Consider the following 20,002-nt stretch of genomic DNA (forward strand, 5'->3'; position numbering starts at 1 on the left):
ACGCACAGTCCCCGTACGTACTATACTCATATCCTGTGTACCCGACAAATCCAATACAATGATAACATGTATTTTAGCAAACATATCTTCGGTTATACCATTTTCAAATAGTTGAGAGTCATGATCTAAGGTTTGCATGGTCAACTCGTACAATGTTCTAAAGGATTTATCAAAAGATAGATTGTAGAGTGGAATACCGTTTACTTTACACATATGAGATGAAAGTCCAAACATCTCAAATTTATGTGGGCATTCGGTCCATGAGCCTATTGCACTAGCGCTTTTTACAAATGCCAAAGCTAGTTTTGACGGGATTTCACCATTGATAAAGGATGAATCGGTGAAGGTGCGTGAGCCCATTGCAGTATGACGCTGATTGGTGATTGTATGAGGAACAAGTAGTTTAATATTGTTGCCATTGGCTCTCAGTTTTTCCACGGCCAAAGCAACAGAACTCATGACCTTCTGTTTGCCTACATGAAGTATTGCCGAGGTGAGGGAGAGACTTACATCAGGATTGGCAGCAAGTTCTTTTCTCAATATGAAATTGGATGGTGCAAGCGTCAGTTTTATATCCACTTTAATATTGGGCGGCAGCTATTAGGTTATATTAAATATTTTATGATATATTTTTGCAACTAGATGTAATTCACTAGTTGTAGCATTTTTAAGTGCATCTGTACTATCAGTATTAGTTATATATTCATATCCATTTGAGGTGCCTCTCAATTCCTTGTATGCCTTTGGTGTCATTAGCATGAATTGCATATAGCTTGTATAATTTGAGAGATTGTTGCTTGTGTTCACCAGCGTGCCATTGATGTAGACACTGATTTGACGAAATAAATTATGTAATATACAATTTTCATAGGATATTCCATCGCCCCGAATTGGCATTGTATTATCGGATTTTCGGACTTTCATTTGCAAATCTATAAATCTCGAAGACATGTCCATAAAGTAGTCTTCATTGGAATAAATTTGAAAGTGGATATTATCGGAGAGGGGTTGTTATGAATAAAATTGTTCATAGTATCCATGCTTGACACTCACATCAACATTTTCAGCATTGAATAGATTCAATGATGCGGTGATTTAAGGTTGAGAATCCTTATGAGGCAGGTAGGAAATTTTACTAGAAGAAATCTAGTTTCGATCTGACAATTTTCTTCCTGGGACTTCTGTTTACAGCACGTGTCGGCTTTTTCCTTCTTTTCTTTGAGAAGAGGGATGATGTCTTTTGTTTCCAACCTGAGTGGAGACTGATGAGTGATGCATTGTTTCTTGACCTTTTTAAGCCTTTTTCACTTTGTTTTAATTTCTCGCCAAGGGTTCGCACACTGGACCTAAGATTTTCCAAAGCAATTTTTTTAAAATACTTGCCAGAGCGCCAATCATTTAGTGTAGAGGATGCAAAATCTGTCGCAGCCGGTACAAGATATTTTCTAGCCAGTGGTAGTGAAGAGCGAAACAGCTTAGCAAACCAACTGCCAAGACCATAGCCAGACATTGACGAGCGACCTTTGTAGTAGTCCATTCCATTGCCCTGTTGTCTTGGGCCAAGAGTATTAACATAGCAGTCAATATCAGGACAAGTGAATACCACTTTTTTATTAGACATCTTGCTTTTGAACGATGGGTCGAAAATGGCATGTAATCACAGCCAAACCCTTTGAAATTGCTATGGGATCACCCAATTCGGTTCTTAGTGTTAACTGACAGAGTTCCAAATAGGAAGTGTTTACGGGAATATACTGAAGATGCTTTATATTGTAGTGGCTAATATGTTCTTGATTGGTTTTTCGTTCAAGAACTCGTAGGAGGGGTACATTTGAATTACCAACCCGAGATGTTTCCACAAATGAGGCGTAGAGAAATATACAAGTGTCTGTGGAGAAGGCAGGCGGATAGTCAGCAAAAATGAAATTAGTGTTTCCGGCACTTTTACCATTGATTATATTGAGCTTAAAGCCAAGAACATCCTTTAGATTATCGTTGAGAATAACCTTTTCGCTGGCAATAGGTGATCTAATGTAGATCTTGCCCTCCTCCTTTGAATAGTTGAAATGAAAAGCCCCCTTTTTACGAGCGGAAATTCTTTTATTAATAGAACGACATAAATCATTCATACAGGTGAGTTCCTCGTAGGGTAATTCAATATATGGATAATTCATCCAATTGATCTTTTGAATGTGTTCTTGATCATCTGAGGATGGCGGCGGCCAATCATAGGGTCTAATTTTTATTTCATATTTACGATCCTTTCTCAGGATGTCATATGTATTTTTGAGAATACAGTTAACAAGAGCCACTTCATACTTTCCGTCGTCGAATTTGATGGTGGGGGAGAGTTTCGTTCAATAATCACTTGTTCTATTCAAGTCATTGTAGAGAGGATCAGAAACATTGGACATAAAAGTCACATAGAAATCATTGGGCATTGTCAATATCTTCAGCACTGACCCAAGAATCAAAATCTGAGTTGCATCCCAGCCAGCGAACAAGCAACTGTCTCTTGCCATGGCGTGTACGACTCTTTAATATCTTTTCAATTTGATAAATTTCACTAGTGTTTCTAACTTTTTGCAGTTCATATTCATAAAAACCGCCGAGAATCTCATCATCTTTGGTGTCTCGCAGTCGATATGTCGTGGGCTCGGTGTCTAGAATTTTGGACACTTTAAAAAGTTCAGTGCTCCATAAATAATTCCCTTTTTCAAAAATATTGGTGGTTCTATTAATTCGAACAGTATCACCAACATTGAATTTGTTCTTTTTTTTTCTCTTTTTCACCATTGGAGTATTGCTTTAGAAAAGCATCAAATGTATTTTCATTGTAGTGAACATCCCGAGGGCTTGAGTTGGACAGAGATCGATGGGGTCGTTGATTATAAATCAACATGATTTTATCTAAATCATGAATAAAAGCCGGTGTATTTTTCAATGTGCAATATCTTGAAATTAATAGCAGAGTAGTTCTTATTAATAGTTCAGCCTATGCAGCTTTTATTGGACTGTGACTATGATAAAGTATTGTATTTTATTTCAAAAGAACCTTATGCACATGGGGATTAACAAACTCACTACCACGATCCGTTTGAATTTTTCAATACAAATCCAGTTCAAGAATACTTTCAATGACCCGAGCAACTTCAACACCTCTCTTTGATCGTAATGGAATTGCGTTAGCGTAGCGGCCAAAGACACTAAGTGCTATTAGAATATATGTATAGGGTATATTTTGATGCTATTGAATTATATCTAAAGTTAGAATATCGATTTGTATTCAATGTAGTGGGAAAAAGGCTGAAGATAGGCGAGCGTGTTTGCCACGAAGCCTATGATTTCGATGCAGTGTGTAACTCGCCTCATTTTCTAGATACTCTTTTGCATTTTTCAATGTGGTGCTAAAGACAGCTTTGGAAAGCGTTTTGGGAGAACTTAAACTCCCCGCTTCACCAATATTTTCATAGACACCTTTCAAAACTTCATCCATTTTGAACGTAAACACGTAGTGTAATGTCCACTCCCCTTTTGCAAACTGGCGGGCGAATCAATTCGTCTTTACTTTTGACTAGCAGCCACAACTGTTGTAAAATCAGTGGCATTGATAGTATCTTCAAATATTGAATCTTCTTCTTTTTTAAATTGTGTTGTTGAAGGACTATATTCTCTTAGTTTCTTTAGTATTTGCTTATTGCCAATAAGACTTTTGGGGACGTTTGATACACACAGAAAGGTGTATAGATTATTGTCAAAGGATTTAAGTCATTTACGATTCGTCACAATATCGCAAATTAAATAAACTAGAGTATTAATTTTTCCTAGAATTAAAATTAGTTTCCCTGAGCTGTCGACTTGAACTTGATCGTCAGTTTCCAACATGAGATAAGATAATACTCTTTTACTCTGTTCACGATAGGTGAGTGGCAATAGGTTTCCAATTTTCAATACAATTGAATTCAAGTCCTTCTCCTTTGTTGCTGCTGCAGAATCTTGAGGAGATGTTTCCTGTTTAGAGGGATCGGCAACGGGTCTCTCACGATAAGGTTTATGTTTGTCCACACGTCGCAATGCATCTTGAAGTAAAAGCAGTTTTTTTATCATCGGCAATATTCTCATCATTAATGAATTTGCTTAGATTGTCTTCAAAATGTTCGACGGGCGAGAGGACAAGTTCAAATGGTGTCAATTTATATGGTTTTGCCATTCTCTCTAGAGAAAACTGTTTACAAGTCCTGCAATTATTGGCAGTAAAAGTGTGAAAAAGCTACCACCTGCTTGAAGGAGCCGTTTTCTTTTAAATATTTTTCCCTCGTTTTTACAAGCCAAGGCACGTACAGTGGGATGACATTGCTTTGTCTATTGTCTAACATCTTATGATAGTTGGACAATAAAATAAGTTAAATTTGAAAAAAGTTCATACATAAGATTCGTGAAATAGCTGCCCATACAGTTTTTTATTATGTAATTTATAATAACTGGTTTTGAAATCCTTAATACGTACAATAAATGTAGTTGATCATGTCGTTTCTTCAGTGTCATAATGGCAACTGATAGTCTTCTCTACTGTTCACCGGAAGATATACTGTAATTTCATTGTAGAAAATGTCGGTGACTACACGTAGATCCTCGGGCGTACTCTAATTAAGATCCAACAAAATGTAACCGTAGGGATTGCTAGTCGCGTGAGTGTATGCTGACAACAGAAATTTAGGGGCGCCGGGGTATATCTGCTTATTGAGAGTTATGAGCGAGCTAGAATCACGAACAACTCGATATATAATATAGACGGTGCAATTCAAAGCAAGGGTTCGCATACATTTGCTCTGATGAAACAGATTGTGTAGAACCAGAGTAACGGAAATGTGTTCATGATGGGAGCGAACAGTGAACAGTTGTAGCCTTTCCTGTGAGAACTTTTCAATGGATTTAGCCAAATCATCAATAATCAGCCACGAGTTCGATTCAATACTATTGAAAACATCAAGTCCCCGTATGAATTGTATTGGTATGGATGTGGCAATAGCTTTTATTTTATCATAGGACTCCTGCCCAATACTATAGCAACAATAGATTTTTTTCGGTTTTTCCAAAAACATTTTATCGCAATTTTGAATTATTCTAGCTAAAAGTGTTGTTTTCCCCGACATTGAAGGACCACACAGAAACGATCTGAAGGGCGTTTTAAATTGATACATGCTGCTGTTGAGGGCAAAAGTCGGACTACAACTAACTGTAAATCATTTGTGCTCAATGAATAAGTAGCAATAATTTCCCCATAGATCTATCTATTCAAGAACAACAAAAAAAACAATATTTCATGGCAGCATTTATTTCGACACTGCATGAAAACAAATATTTGCAGTCAACATGAACAATGATAAAAATAACACTTGTTCAACAAGAGCAGTTGACAAAATTTCTGGTCAACATAAAAACTATTTGTTCAACATGAACAATGATAACACTACAATAAAAAAAAAACACTTCTGTCCATCATCAGCACTTATTGTCTTTAAACACTTTTCTATACAGCACTTTTCTGTCCATCTTTTAAAGCACTTATTGTCAACTTAAACACATTTCTGTACAAAAAAAAACAAAACACTTTTCTATACAACAAAAACACAAAAAACACTTGAAAACAGACACTCACGGAAACGCTAGCACAGTTGAACACATTACGGTGAATTTAAAGGTGTGGTGTCCCCCCCCATCCCCCGGGGCCCGCGGGGCCGAAGACCGGCCGGCCGCGGGCGGGACCCCCCACCCCCCTGGGTGGCCGTGGGTAGGGACCCCCCCCCCGAGAGCCGCGATGGAAAAAGAAGAGGTGTCCGGTCACTGCGGCGACTGCAGGCTAGTGGATGGGGTAGTGGGGTCAGGGGGTAGGGTAAGGTATTGTGTGTGGAAGTATTTAATTTATGAACAGGTTGGGGTGGTGGTTAGTTGGTTAGGTTAATCCAAACCAAGTTGATTGAGATAGTCTATGCATTCAACTCGGTCTGAAATACGGTAGTGGCCGTGGGGTAGGACAGTCACACCATTCTCGAGCACATAGACTTTGTCGGATATACACGACATTGCATTCTTTTCCACTCTCACAGTATAATTTCTATACTATAGAGAGCGAATTGCAAGCACTTGTGCTCTCGGCACTAGGCTACTTTCTACACAGTCTCTGTACACGCTCATGTTGAAATTGCTCTTTACAAAATGTATAGGCACCCCTTTACACGCCTTCTTTTCATCCCCACTATGAGTTTCAACGCAATAAACTTTGGGGCCCGGGAACACCCCCCTGGATATCAAATCACTCCCCGTCTCTGATTTTAACATTAATAGTTGGTTGGGGGCTTGACGTTTCACCAACTCGGGGTAGAGCGATGGATTCCAACTGGTGAAATCCATCTGCGAGCTGATGTGCACCCCCTTTTCAAAATCACCCAATAAATCTTCAGTCCCATTTACCTTTAACAGCAGACAATCTGTATCACCATAGTAAACTTGAACCTCCCCCCCCCGTGGCCATTGCACCTTGCACACATTGTAAAAAAACGACAACATGAGCTTTTTTGAAATTTCTAGTACTAAACTGCCGCCTGCAATATTCTTGTTCAGTACTACATTTCGCTTTTGCCTGTTTAGAAGAACCATGCCGGTCACTATACTCGTGAATGAGGTAAAATTGGGATCGGATATAATTCTTGCACACTCTAGAGGGTTAGTCTCAACGTCACAGTGACCTCTGCTACGTACTATCTCATCCCGTGTTTCACATAATGAAGGTCGGATAAGATTGTACAGTTCCTTCGCCCAATTTTAAGGGGCCTGAGAATGTTTCTTAATCCCAGAAATTATAAACAATTATAAAACTGCCTAAGGCTTGTAAAGTAAAAAACGATGCAGGTGAGATATCGTGAATCCGTCTCTCACCCACACATGCACATGCAACATTTGACCAAGGAGATTATATGGAGGGTCATAATCCGAAAACAGTTTCTATTTAGATAGGATCAATTGCCTTCCCATATCCTCACCCAATGATTAATTTTAGGGGCTCAGCGAGCACCTGCTCACGGGGCGATTGATACAGGGAAAGACAAAATCTTTGACTGAGTCGTGAAGCGCCAGTGTAATGTACCCGTGAATTTCAAAGAACCTTCCTTGTGGCCCGTTGTCCTTGACGGTGTTAATGTCAGGGAACTCACAAGGTTTCTCAAGCGAATGATAGTTCCCACACGGCAAAGAGTAGTTGGACGTTGCCAAGGGGTACAATGAGTTCATGTCCAAGAACACTGCATTTGACTTTACACCGGTGCCTTGTCCGCTCGGTTCGGTTGACAAGAAGCGGTCCCCATGAAAAACATACCCACCCCACCTTTAACGCTAAAAAAAAATGTGCTTATATACATCGTTGATTATGCCTATTTCCTCCCTTCTAATTTTTAAAATTAAATCCATCACTAAATGGGGTGTGGAAAAATAATAGCGTATATCTAACCCGAACTCTGAATAGATTTGGTCTGTATTCTTACAGACTATATCCAACAGAGTTAGAACGTCACTGTCCAAGTACAGTCTACAATAATCCCACCCATTTTTACAATTCTCCTTGGACCACACCTTCTAGGCAAACTCATAATCCTCGGCTGTGCATTCACTGTTGGTCAGTGACTTGTAAAAAGCTTCAATTGGAGGTAGTTTCTCCTCACTTAAGCGTGCGCCAGAACAGTAATAGTCGTATGCGTATATACCTTTGCAGGTCAACAGGTCATACATTTCACTGCCTGGAAAGTGCTGTTTAAGCAAGGGAAAGCTATCAAAATTGTCGCTTTTTTGCACTTGAATCAATTAACTCAATGCCTTGGGGAAAAAACTAAAGGAATCTAAAAACCTGATTTTATTCAAGCACGTATGCCCATTATCCACCGCCTGCCATTTCAGTTCAAGAAGCAGCAATTTCTCAGCCGATTTGGGAATTAAGTTATAGGTATTTGAACTATTTACCCATGGACAATCTACTCACCCTCCCTCCCTCTGCCTACGTGCCAGGGCCGGTCAAATAAATTTTAAGTCATAATTAGAGTTGTGGATAAAAACAGGGATAAAAAACTGCTGGCTAACATTTAAATTACACGATTGATGCGCTACCCCCCTAAACGTACTACCTCCCGCAGCAATTACCTGCCAATAATGATTGTGATCTCTGACTGTCCTCTTACCCCCTCTGTTTCCGTTAGTCCCCGTATCCACCTCTGCACACTCCCCCGAACATACCCCCCCAAAGTTTTGATTTTTAATAGCGATACGATCCACAACGGCCAACACCATAGGATAATGAGTATTTATCAAACGAGAAATAGCACCATTAGCCGTGCCAATCAGTTTAGTCAGTGCCTTGACCATGCACTCGGGCCCCTCATCCAATGTTTCTACTATTTCTAGCAACCGCATGGTGTTAGAATTGTCTCTTTGCGCATGGGCATAGGACACTGCAATGGCCTGGTGTTCTTTGACTCGGTTTGGATATGGGGGTCATTCACCTCCACCAGCTTAGCTTCACAGTCCAAAGATATTTTGTCGCACTGGAGAAGGGTGTTCTGGAAATTTTTGAATCGTAGAATGGCCCTATCCCCTGAAACCGTTTCCCCTGTCTGGTAGCCATGCCGTCTACAATGCTTCATATGATTTCGCAGCTTTAGTTCACTACGGAATTGTGAGAGACATGTTGGACAGTAGAAACGTTACCCCTTATTCTTACCCTCCCCCATAACTCTAATAATGTCAGTGATAGGGTTAAAATTAACGATTGCATTCGGTTGACTAGGTGGTGTGTAAAGCAACCAAACCCAGTGTTTAACCAGATCAACTGACGGGCTCCTTACGGGGAATACCACCCCCTTCTTTTTAGAACGAGTTCCATCTTCAAATTCTGTTTCGTTTTGTACCACAGTAACGCCGATATTTAAGTGGGCATTAGCCCTTTCAAAAATATCAATAGATCGAAGCGTTACTGGGTATTTCCCCTCTAAACAAGAAAAATCTACAATGGGGAAATCGGACCCCTCCTTCCCATGTACAGCCCAATTGTCTAAATTCGTCTTAGTAGCGTCCCGAGCTAGAGGCTCGAATGCTGATATGAGGAAAGCATATCGGAAACACTTTTGACCTGTTTCAAAACAAATCTTCTGGACACCACGACAACCTACAAGATCTGGATTATATTTTAATTCTACTGCCCGCCCTCCCCCAGGCCCCCCGCTTAAAATAAAATCTTTGTTAAATTTAACTATATTAACACTTAAATTTTCAACAAAAAGAACTAGAGAGCCACTACTGTTTTCATTAAAGTTATCAAGATGCGTTATAATTTTAGATACACAATCTATGAAAGCTACCTCAAAATTTTCTAAATTCCAATAAACCACATGTATCTCGGAATGTACAAAATGATAGTTAACCTCACTTTTACCCTCATTTAAATAGAACACTTTTAAAACAATAGAGACCTTAATTGAATCCCTCCCCAACAATTGAAGTTGATTTTCCAGAATTGCACAAATTTTATCTACATATGCATGCACAATTTCTACAGGGTCAAAAACAAATTTTCCCCCCATTAGTGAATTAAAAGGATCCCCAAACGTCGCAGTGAAAACAACTATTGCATTTAAAATTCTGTTGGTTAATTGAAAATCGGGAATAGTTGTACCCCCCTCACGCTCGTTGATAATAACCCCTCCCCCCAGGTCTTCAACAAAATAATGCGCACTTTACACTTAAGTTGTTCTTATTGGATTAGTGTAATAAGTGGGGGAGGGTTCCCTGTTAATTACCGTGTAAAATCCTCTAAAAGCTGCAAAGTATTCGGACTTAGCAAAGGTAAGTCCCCCTGCTCAACTGTGCTACTATCTACATTAAAATAATTAGTTAATTAGTCAGGTATTTCATTAACGATACCTTGCCAAGACATTTCATTTTCACGATACTCCAAAGATGCATCGTCTTCCTCTTCTTCACTGGACGGTGAATATGGGACCAATGCAATCTATAAAAGAAATATAGCTTATTTTCAAAGTGTTCAAATCATCCCCTACTGCTTTTAAAATTTGGATTATTATTCCTTAATAACATTTGGTTAATTCAACTGAAAGTTCCAACTTAACGACAATCTAAGATATGACATAGAAGGCAACAATTTGTTCGTTTATTTTCGGTATTAAATTTTTTTTTTTTTTTTTTCGGCGCTGCCCCCAGCGCTTCCCTAACCTTGCCCCACAGCGCTTCCCGGACCACTCGTGGCGCTTCGCGGGCCCACGGCTCGTACCCCAGTACTTCCCTAACCTTGCCCCACAGCGCTTCTTCGTCCACACCTGGCGCTGCTCGGGCCCGCGGCACTTCCCCCAGCACTTCCCTAACCTTTCCCCACAGCGCGTCCGGAACCCATTGGCGCAGTCAGGGCTCCCCGGCCATTTACATAATGCCCCAAAAATGTTGAAATATTTCGAATTCCAGAGATGTTCAGTCAACACAAGAGTTTAATTATGGAGGATAGATGAACGAGTTTAAACTTCATAATGTTGAGAATTGTGAAGTTACTTTCCTAACACTTCTTCGCCGTTATACCGCTTTTCTTTGACATAATGCTATCCGCGCGACGTTCAAAGTAATTTTGTTATCTTCTTTTCCTCTTTTGTTTTACACTAGCGGTTTTAGTCAATCAAGGTTTCAATGACCTTTGCGTAATTCTGTGTTTTCTGAGATACTTGAGAAAAATTTTTCTGTAAAATTAATATTTTGGACATTGGAGTTATTTATTCTATGTAAAAGCAAAACATGGCATGATAGAAATATTCAGTGTAAATTAGAACGACAATATGTGCCGGATGGGATAATCTCTCTCAAAATTAGGTGAAAAAGAGCAGTCGGTGTTTCAAAGGTACCTAAAATATATGTGATAGCAATAGAGAAAATAGTAAAGATTAGAAAAAATAGTATTTTGAGTTTCAAAGGCGGTGATTATTAATAGAAATTACCTAAAAATATTCGCTTATGAAATATCGAAGCGATAGCAAAGATTAGAAAAGAGTGTTTTCTTTGCAAAAAAAAATTACATTTAGATATCTCCGAGGGAGATAAATTTAAAACAATGGTTGGGGGGTGAGGGGTTAATATCCCGCTGAGATAAGTTTATATTGGGATTGAAAAAGTAAAAAAAATTGGAATAAATAGATAGGTAGTAAAAATTGATTAATTTTTAATAAGCGGTGTGGGGGGGGGCCCCCTAAGCCCCTGTTACCTGTTTTGGGAGGGCGGGCGGGGCGGCAGCGCTTTGTTCTTGCGGGGCTGGGCCGGCTATTTCACGATCTTGCGTAGCTTCGACATTGTAGTTATCTGCCCACTCTCTCTTTAACTTTCTGCCAGGCCGCATTGGGGCTGGCACTGATGGGGCTGCATCACCCTCTCTGGCTGTCTTGGAAGGAGGAGGCACGCCTTCTTCATAATTGGCCTTAAAAGATGAGAAACAAATTAATATCAAAATAATTTGCCCCCTTTTTACAGAAAGAAAGTTAGTACCCTCATCCCTATAATTTTGTTTAGAAAAGCATTTATCTCTTTTCAGTAAAGCAAAAAGTAAAAATTTCGCGAGAAATATATTAGGCTTAGAAATCAAACGTTTTTATTAGACAATCAGTAGTCTATAGCCATAGGATAGGAATCATTGTTTCTATTTTTACCATTTAGAAAAATATTAAATATTCCGGTCTATAGGCTTTAAATTAGATCGTTAACCCATCGACCTGTAGGCCTATATTTTGCAAACATATGTTAAAATGCTATTCAATTTATGTATAATATTAGCTTCATGCAACACCCAAAGACTTTTCCAGCCCTGCACTGTTTGTTTTCATTTTACACTGATGGCGGTACAATTGAAGGCATTGCCCCCCCCCTTTACATAATTTACTTACAACTAAGATGTTAGAAGCAATGTATTGACCCCTCCTCCCTTTCACATAATGTTCTAAATATATTGTTAAACTTAATTTGAAAATAATCTCTTTCACCACTTCTCCGACAAATACAAGGCCCTTACTTTTAATGCTAAGAAATAGTGTGTTTTCATTTTACACTGATGGCGGTGGAATTGAAGGCATTGCCCTCCCCCTTTACATAATTTACTTACAACGAAGCTGTTAGAAGCAATGTATTGCCCCCTCCCCCTTTCACATAATGTTCTAAATATATTGTTAAACTTAATTTGAAAATAATCTCTTTCACCGCTTCTCCGACAAATACAAGGCCCTTACTTTTAATGCGAAGAAATAGTTTGTTTTCTTTTTACACTGATGGCGGTAGAATTGAAGGCATTGCCCTCCCCCTTTACATAATTTACTTACAACGAAGCTGTTAGAAGCAATGTATTGCCCCCTCCTCCCTTTCACATAATGTTCTAAATATACTTTTAAACTTAATTTGAAAATAATCTCTTCCACCGGCTCTCTGACAAATACAAGGTTACGAAACTACAAGCTTAATATACAGCAATCTCTTTTTGCTTAAAATTGTTTTAATTTGACAGCCAAAACAAAACCCTTTGACTAGACCGATAGCGTGAACACACTTGAAAAGGGGTGACAGCTAATTATAGGCCTCACATTGGAGTCTTGTGTCAAATCAGAGCGGGGTAATAACACCAGCGCGATGGATGTCTCAGATATAGAAAAGATTACACTTGAGAAAAGCTAAAATTTAACGAAAGGATAATTATTTCTTTTTGCGAGAATTTGGGATTGTAAAACATTGGTGGGGGGGGGGTTAGGGTAAAAAGAATATATTTTATGTTTTCCATTGATTATAATGATGTTTGTATGGTTTGGGGGGGAGGGGTTTGGGGTAAAGGAATATATTTTCGTTTTAGCTGAATATACTGGAGGATGTCCAAGGAAAATTCGTTTGAAAATAAAAATGCACTTACATTGCTAATTGCGGCTGCCAAGGCCTCAAGCTCATCAATAACATTCATTGTTGTTTCCATTGTCTCACAATACTTTCTGATAATTGAATCACATTGCTTGCCCGTTATATACGAAATCTCAAGGTCAAATTGTTATGTAAACAAAGCCCTCTGATTGGCTGAGAAGGAAACACGTGATCTAACTGTTTGCGGGAAACTCATAACATTTGGCGAGAGCAACAACAACAACAAATGCTGTTTTCTATTTCTGGACACCATGACATTCGCCTCGAGCATGTACATGTCCAAAACAACAACAAATACTGTTTTCTATTTCCGGGAAACTCATAACATTCGCTGAGAGCGTGCCAAAAACAACAACAACAACATCGACCTTGACATTCGCTGAGAGCGTGCACTTACAACAACAACAACATCGGCCTTGGAAATTTAGGTCATTGACCCCATTAACCACGTGTTCTCCCCAGGGAGGCTATGCCCATATATGGTGTGGGTACGGGAGTAGCACCCCCATCTCTACTGTTTTCTACATTTATCTGAAGGTTTATGGTTGGTCAATTGGAGTAATAAAATGCACTCTTTTAGGCATGTGGCCCCCTCCCCCGCAAACATAAGGAACCGTCACCTTCTCTTTGTAATAGCTGATGCGTAATTATATTGAAAATGTCTAAAGTTGGAGTCGGAGTGGGCTATAACCCATGAGAGATTCCACGGCCCTGGCAATGACCTCCGATAAGTTGGCTTCAATGGTAAAAATATGTATAATGTACATGGAAAAAACTAGCCCTTGAGAATATTCGAATAAAAACCAAACTTGAAAATAAAATTAGAAAAAAGCAGAACCGTTTTTCCATTTTTCTGTTCAAGCGATTCATCGTTCAAATGATCTTCAATTGACAGTTTAATACTTCTTCCCACATTTGAGAACAACAATTACAAGTAGAAACAATAGGGAATTTTTTTCTAAAGAAAGTGAAATTCCAATTTCTAAATGAATATTTCGGCCCTACGTCCAAGGGCCGCCCTCAGCACAACACAAACGAAAGTATAAAAGATAAATTTACATTAAAATACGAACTTTAAAGCTAAAAAATGTTTAAAAACTTTTATGTTTTAATGTTTTAATGAGTTCAACGAAGTCAACCAAGGAAAACGAAGTTCTTCGTCACTATTTACATTTGAGAAACTTTGAGACAAACTATAAGTTATCGTTTTTTAAACTGAGGTTTACAACCTCATATAGAAGAGGTTGCAGTCGGTCAGAATTCCAACAGAAATATCAGACGTCTCGGTCGTCAGAATTAACCCTTTCTTTTTTAATTCCAGGAAACCATTCGAGAGAAAGAGAAGCATATCGAGCAGATCCTGAAGGAGCGAGAGTTAGACCGAGCAGAAGCAGCGAGGGCTTTAATTGCTGCCAGTGATGCTCAGAAGAAGCTGGGTGACCTTGAAGAGAAGCTGACAAAGGTAACCTTCATATCTCAAATAATGTATCGTCACTGCTACATCTAAAGGACGTATCTAACATTTTCAAGTTTTTGAAATAGTCGCCAAAAACTGCAAAATAGCATTCAGCACGGCAGTGAACGTTCAATCAAACTTTGATCCTTCTGATCAACATTAACCTACTAATTCTCCTTATGAGAATAACTTAGCAAATATTTTTGGAGATTATAAATAATTTCAGTTTAAAAAGTATTATGAATATATCGCCGCTCTTTTCATATATCGCCACTGTTACTCCACAATGCCATACCAGAGATTTTGAAAATTCGGAAATAATTGCCAAAAACCGTGTGCCGAGCTGCATTCAAAGGGAAGATCAGCACTGTAATTCATGTTCAATCAAACTTTGATGCTCTTGATCTACATTTCCCTGGCGAGCCTCTCTTTGAGAACAGCTTAGCAAACCGTTTTTGGTAACTAACTCGGACGCGTGAAAATGTTAGATGTGACCTTTAAGCATAAAAGTGATAGTATGAACTGATTTGAAGCCAAATTGACCAGTTTTGACCTAATTTGACCTAATAGAAACCTAATTGACCAAATTAACAAGCCAATGTGACCAGGCTTATAAAAACCGAGAGAGGAGAATTCTAGATTCAGATTATTAGAGGGTATCAAATTTCCTCAAATCCTGAACGAACAATCTGAGGGAAACAGAAAACGTTTTGACTTCACTTTTTTAGTGGGGGAAGGGGGTCTTGGTCCAAAAGATTGAACCCAGATAAACAAAAATTGGACCAAGCAAACTTACAGATACGTTGTTGTGGTAGCCTACTGGGAACATATGCATAGTTCTTCTTTTAAATTTTACACACAAATTTCTAGTCTATTATTAATGTTCTGTATATGATTTAAGTGTATTCGGTACTGTAAAAATCATTTTGCCACTCTCAGCGTCGGCTTACAGTCTTAAAGACAAAGGACCCTTTAACAAATTTTCGCGGAACCACAGGAAAATTTCCAAACAATATGGTAAAAATTGATGGGAAATCTTAAAAACATAGAAAACCTGTAACCTGTTACTAAATGTTAAGAAAAACGATCTATTCAATGTATATACAGCATAAATGATATACATTCTCTTTTGGCAAAGATTTCAATCAATGCGGTTTGCACAACAGGGAACTTCCGAACCTGTCAAGTTATTCAAGGATGCTTTTTTTTAGCTGATTCTTAATGTTTTCCAAGCAGGTATAATAAAACGTTTTTGGGGACTGCTCTTTCCTGAACTTTAACAGAAGATTTTGCTCCGTTCAATAGAAAAAAAAAAAAAAACACTTTCTAGTGATGTCAGTTTCATTAAATCTGAATATCTCCGGCACAAAATGGGAGAAGTTAAAGAGTTTTTTTCTAAGATTTCCAGGAAAGTATGTATCTAATTTTAGTTTTCTGTCGTTTTTTTTTCGGAGTTATAGCAAGACCACCCAATCAATTCTGAATAATTTGGCCATACAAACTAAAAAACCTAGATTATGAACGAGATAGGGTTATCCTTTATTCAAGGTATCGAATCCTCTTAAAACCTACCATAACAGTTGTTCTTATTTCTTTTTTCTGAAATTATGTCTTTTAATTCTAAATCACTATAGACAAGGCCATAACCAGGGGGAGAGGGGATTTGAGTATTTGACCCCGCCCCCCCCCAACCTGGAATGTTTGTCTAACTCGTAAAAACGTAACAAAATGAATATAAACAAATTTTGGATGCCTTTTTTAAAAATTTTTGTGACCCCCCCCCCCCCTCCCCCAAAAAATCCTTTTGTAAACACACATACCCAAAGAAAAAGAAAATACTGGATACGATCCAGACTATAGAATCTGAATACAACTATTTTTTCTTTGTGCTATCTTATCCATTTTTCCTGTTTACACGACTTCTTTTTATTTTAGACGGATGAAAAAGCTGGTGCTGTTGAGCGGCTCACGGAACAATTAGCCGCGGCTGAAGCTGCACGGAAGGAGTTGTTGTCTCAACTAGAAGACGAACGGAGAAAGAACGAGGATCAACAATTCCGATTTGAGGAGGAAACCATTTGCAAAACTGAACTAGAGGTAATATTGACATATTAACAGGGGCTTACACATGAGGCTTTGGGGTCCATCCCCCCCGCCCTTTCAGGAAATATTTCAATTCCAATGTTTTTTATTACACTTACATTCTCCGTATAATTTCCCTATGTTTCATACTTTATTGAATGCTTCCCAATAAATAATATTGCGTATGTGCTCATGATGTGTGATCAGGGCTGTATCCAGGATTTTGTTCGGGGAGGGTTAGTTTTTCTTGGGGGGGGGGGGGGACGTTACAAAAACAAAACTTTAAAAAAACATCAAAAATTTGTTTATATGCATTTTTTTACGTTTTTACGACTTGGACAAACATTCCGGGGGGGGGGGTAGGCTGGTCAAACGCTGTAGTCCTCCCTCCTCGTGAGAAACAAACATAGTTGCCTGCAAATTTACCTTGTAGAATGTTCGAAACACTCCCTCTTAGGTCAAATCTTCCTCTCTAATAACATATACTGTAAAGCAACATAAAGAAAACATTAGTTATCCAGTAGTGTATTTTAGATCTATAATAGGCTATCAATTAATTACTTAAAGAATTTTTCGAGGAAAACGACTTACAATATCGGAATATCGGAATAAAAGATCGGAAACTAAATTGTTGATGAATAGTAAGAAAGTTAGGTTAATCCTAATGAAATGTACCTAAGTATGATAAAAATGAAATACGTTAGGGACAAGTTTGGGCTATATATTAGCACATTAGGGGGGGGGGAGTATAGTGGGTCTTCATGCAAAATGTGTTAGGTACAAATGTTCTGCTTATTATATGTGCTTAAATGATTAACAATTTAACATTTGAAAGTCCTATTTCGTGATCCCCCCCTCTTTTACAGGCCGCGGAGCCTTTATGGGGGATTCGCGATTGTGCTGTTGAGTTTTTTTTTCGTTTTTTTTTTTTAATATATCCTATCAATTAATATCCTTTCCTTCTGTCGCGTCTTCTCTTCTTTTTTTATGTTTTTTTTTTTGTTCTCTTCTCTTTTCTTTTTTTATTCTCTTGTTCTCTCTTCTTCTTATATTTTTTTAAATTTTTTGTTGTATTTTCTTTTTTTGTTCGTGATCCCCTATTTCGTGATCCCCCCTCTTTTACAGGCCGCGGAGCCTTTATGGGGGATTCGCGATTGTGCTGTTGAGTTTTTTTTTCGTTTTTTTTTTTTAATATATCCTATCAATTAATATCCTTTCCTTCTGTCGCTTCTTCTCTTCTTTTTTTGTGTTTTTTTTTTTTTTGTCTTCTCTTTTCTTTTTTTATTATCTTCTTCTCTTTTTTTCAATTTTTTGTTCTCTTTTCTTTTTTTGTTCTCTTCCCATTTCTTTTTTTTTGTTCTCTTCTTCTTCTTCACGAAGAGGAATAATTAATATAATAAATTGATAAGATATCCTATCAATTAATATATGCAGTTTTGGTATTAGCGGACGCCAAATTTATAAAAAGAAACATGGGGAAAAAATTAAAAAAAAAAGAATCTAAAGCATATGGCCAGAGTTACCATCTCTTATGATTTATCACTATCTCTAGTGATTTGTATCTTGCCTAAAAACAAAAAATTACTAAATCAAAACATAAATCACTAGATTATTGAAGAAAATCACTAAATCGACCAAGAAATCCCTAAAATATTCTCTCTCTTTTTTTCTTCGCCATGTGGCAACCCTGCATATGGCACCAAACGGCAGAAGGTGAAGTCTTCTTTGGGGATCAACAGGTTGTTAATGTTTGGATTTTTAATAATGGCAAGCTTTTTACGCATAAACAGCGTTGCTAAACTTACTTTTTAGTTTTTGCCTATTTATTTTCACGGTTCAACTTGGCAACGCTGATAGAATTATAATAATGCCCGATAAACTTCATAATTCTAAAACAACCAAAAGAAAAACTTGAAGGATCGGGCATTGCGCTTAAAGTTAACATTCGAATAAGTATGCGCAATAGTATCCCCTGAAAATGGAAAGTTTAAATGTATAAATTTACCCAAATATTCAATCGCAAGAATGTACCAGACGAATTTTAAGTGTAGCTCTTCAATACTGACCCCGGCTTATTCCCCCCGGCAAATTTTTCTCCGTGGAAAATGCCCCCTCCCTGAATTCCCGTAGAAAATCCCCCGGAGTGAAGTTCCCTCTTAAAATCTCCCGGAAATTCCCCTTCCTCCGTAGAAAATTCCCCCCGCATGTAAAAATGAGCAGCGAGAAAGAAAGTATGACAAATAAAAACAATGAAGAAAAAAAAGGAAATTTGGAATAATCTACCTGTATTCCAACCCCTCATCTAACAAAGGAGGCCCCAAAAATGGCCGAATTTGTTCACTTAACATAAACTTATTGAAATCTTGGGCTAAGATAACCCAATACAAAAGGAAAATAAACAAAAACATTGCTTCCTCTCAAAAGGCAGCTGAAAATAGGGCCAGAAAAGTGTCAGAAAAAAAAAACTTTTTCACTCACTTCAAATAGCAAGAGCTAGGTTAAGAACTTGGGAAGGGGCTGATTTGATTGCATATTGACATTTCTAGTTCCCTTTCTAGTACCAAAAGCTACTGGAGGCTATCAGCCTCCCCTCGGTTCCTTTCGTGTTATTCCATTAACCCGTATGATGTCGAACCAGAATCTTAAGATATCTGTTTTGTTCAAAAACTTCAAAATGTCTAGTAAATTCGACTTCGGGGTTGATATCAGCCTCACTGGCCTAGTCTTAACCTTTATCTTTCCCTGGTATGATAACTTAACCCCTAAAACTACGAAAAAAGAATTAAAATAAAGTACGAATGTGAAAACAAATACTATAGAGCACTGATGGCAGGCGTTTACCCCCCCCCCCGGAAAATATTCCACCAGAAAATACTCCCGTGAAAAATGTTCCCCCCTGGAAATTCTCCCCTGGGAAACAACCCCCTGAAAATACCCACCGCTGAAAAAGCCCCCTGGAATCCCCCCCCTCCCCGTTGGAAAAAAAACCTCGGAAAATACCATCCCCACGCGGCTGGTTGGTCTTCAGTCACTTCGGACTTAAAAGAAAAAAAAAAGACAAGAACTCTCAATTTCTAATCTAATGAGCACACTCCGAAGTTTCTGGACCATGAGATGGAGGTGTGGATGAGTAAGGGGCAGGCCCTCTCCTATACGGAATAAATTCTGCTCATTTTGGGGTTTAATGTTGCTCTTTACTTTCACAATAACAGCGAAGATAAGAAATATTCCCAGAAATTGCCAGGGAGTAGACATCAATTTCCCATTTTTGATACGTTTTTTAAAGTTTCTTTTGTACTCCCCGCGAAAAATACCCCCCAATCATAAATCCTGGTTATGGCCCTGGGGATTATGCATCATTTTTTACCTCACCCTCCCCTCGTCTCTCCCTTAGAACTAATTCTTTATTTATCTGATGGCTCAATTAGAGCTGAGATGTTCTGGCATTAAAATGCACCCTTTGAGGTATATCCCTTC

At 38.3% G+C, this 20,002-nt stretch overlaps 1 protein-coding gene across 2 annotated transcripts in view; it reads left to right on the plus strand.

Moving 5' to 3' along the window:
* Positions 1-20,002, plus strand: part of CLIP-190 (Cytoplasmic linker protein 190) — a 231,548-nt gene that overhangs the window by 151,428 nt on the left and 60,118 nt on the right. For both annotated transcript variants that reach the window (XM_089103477.1, XM_089103478.1), the window contains 2 exons: positions 14,309-14,449; positions 16,379-16,540. In XM_089103477.1, coding sequence (XP_088959603.1) covers positions 14,309-14,449; positions 16,379-16,540 — 303 coding nt within the window. The remainder of the gene's footprint in view (positions 1-14,308; positions 14,450-16,378; positions 16,541-20,002) is intronic.

Source organism: Artemia sp. Qi Xiang Cuo, chromosome 17 (genome assembly GCF_049724085.1).
Source record: "Artemia sp. Qi Xiang Cuo chromosome 17, ASM4972408v1, whole genome shotgun sequence".
NCBI lineage: Eukaryota > Metazoa > Arthropoda > Branchiopoda > Anostraca > Artemiidae > Artemia > Artemia sp. Qi Xiang Cuo.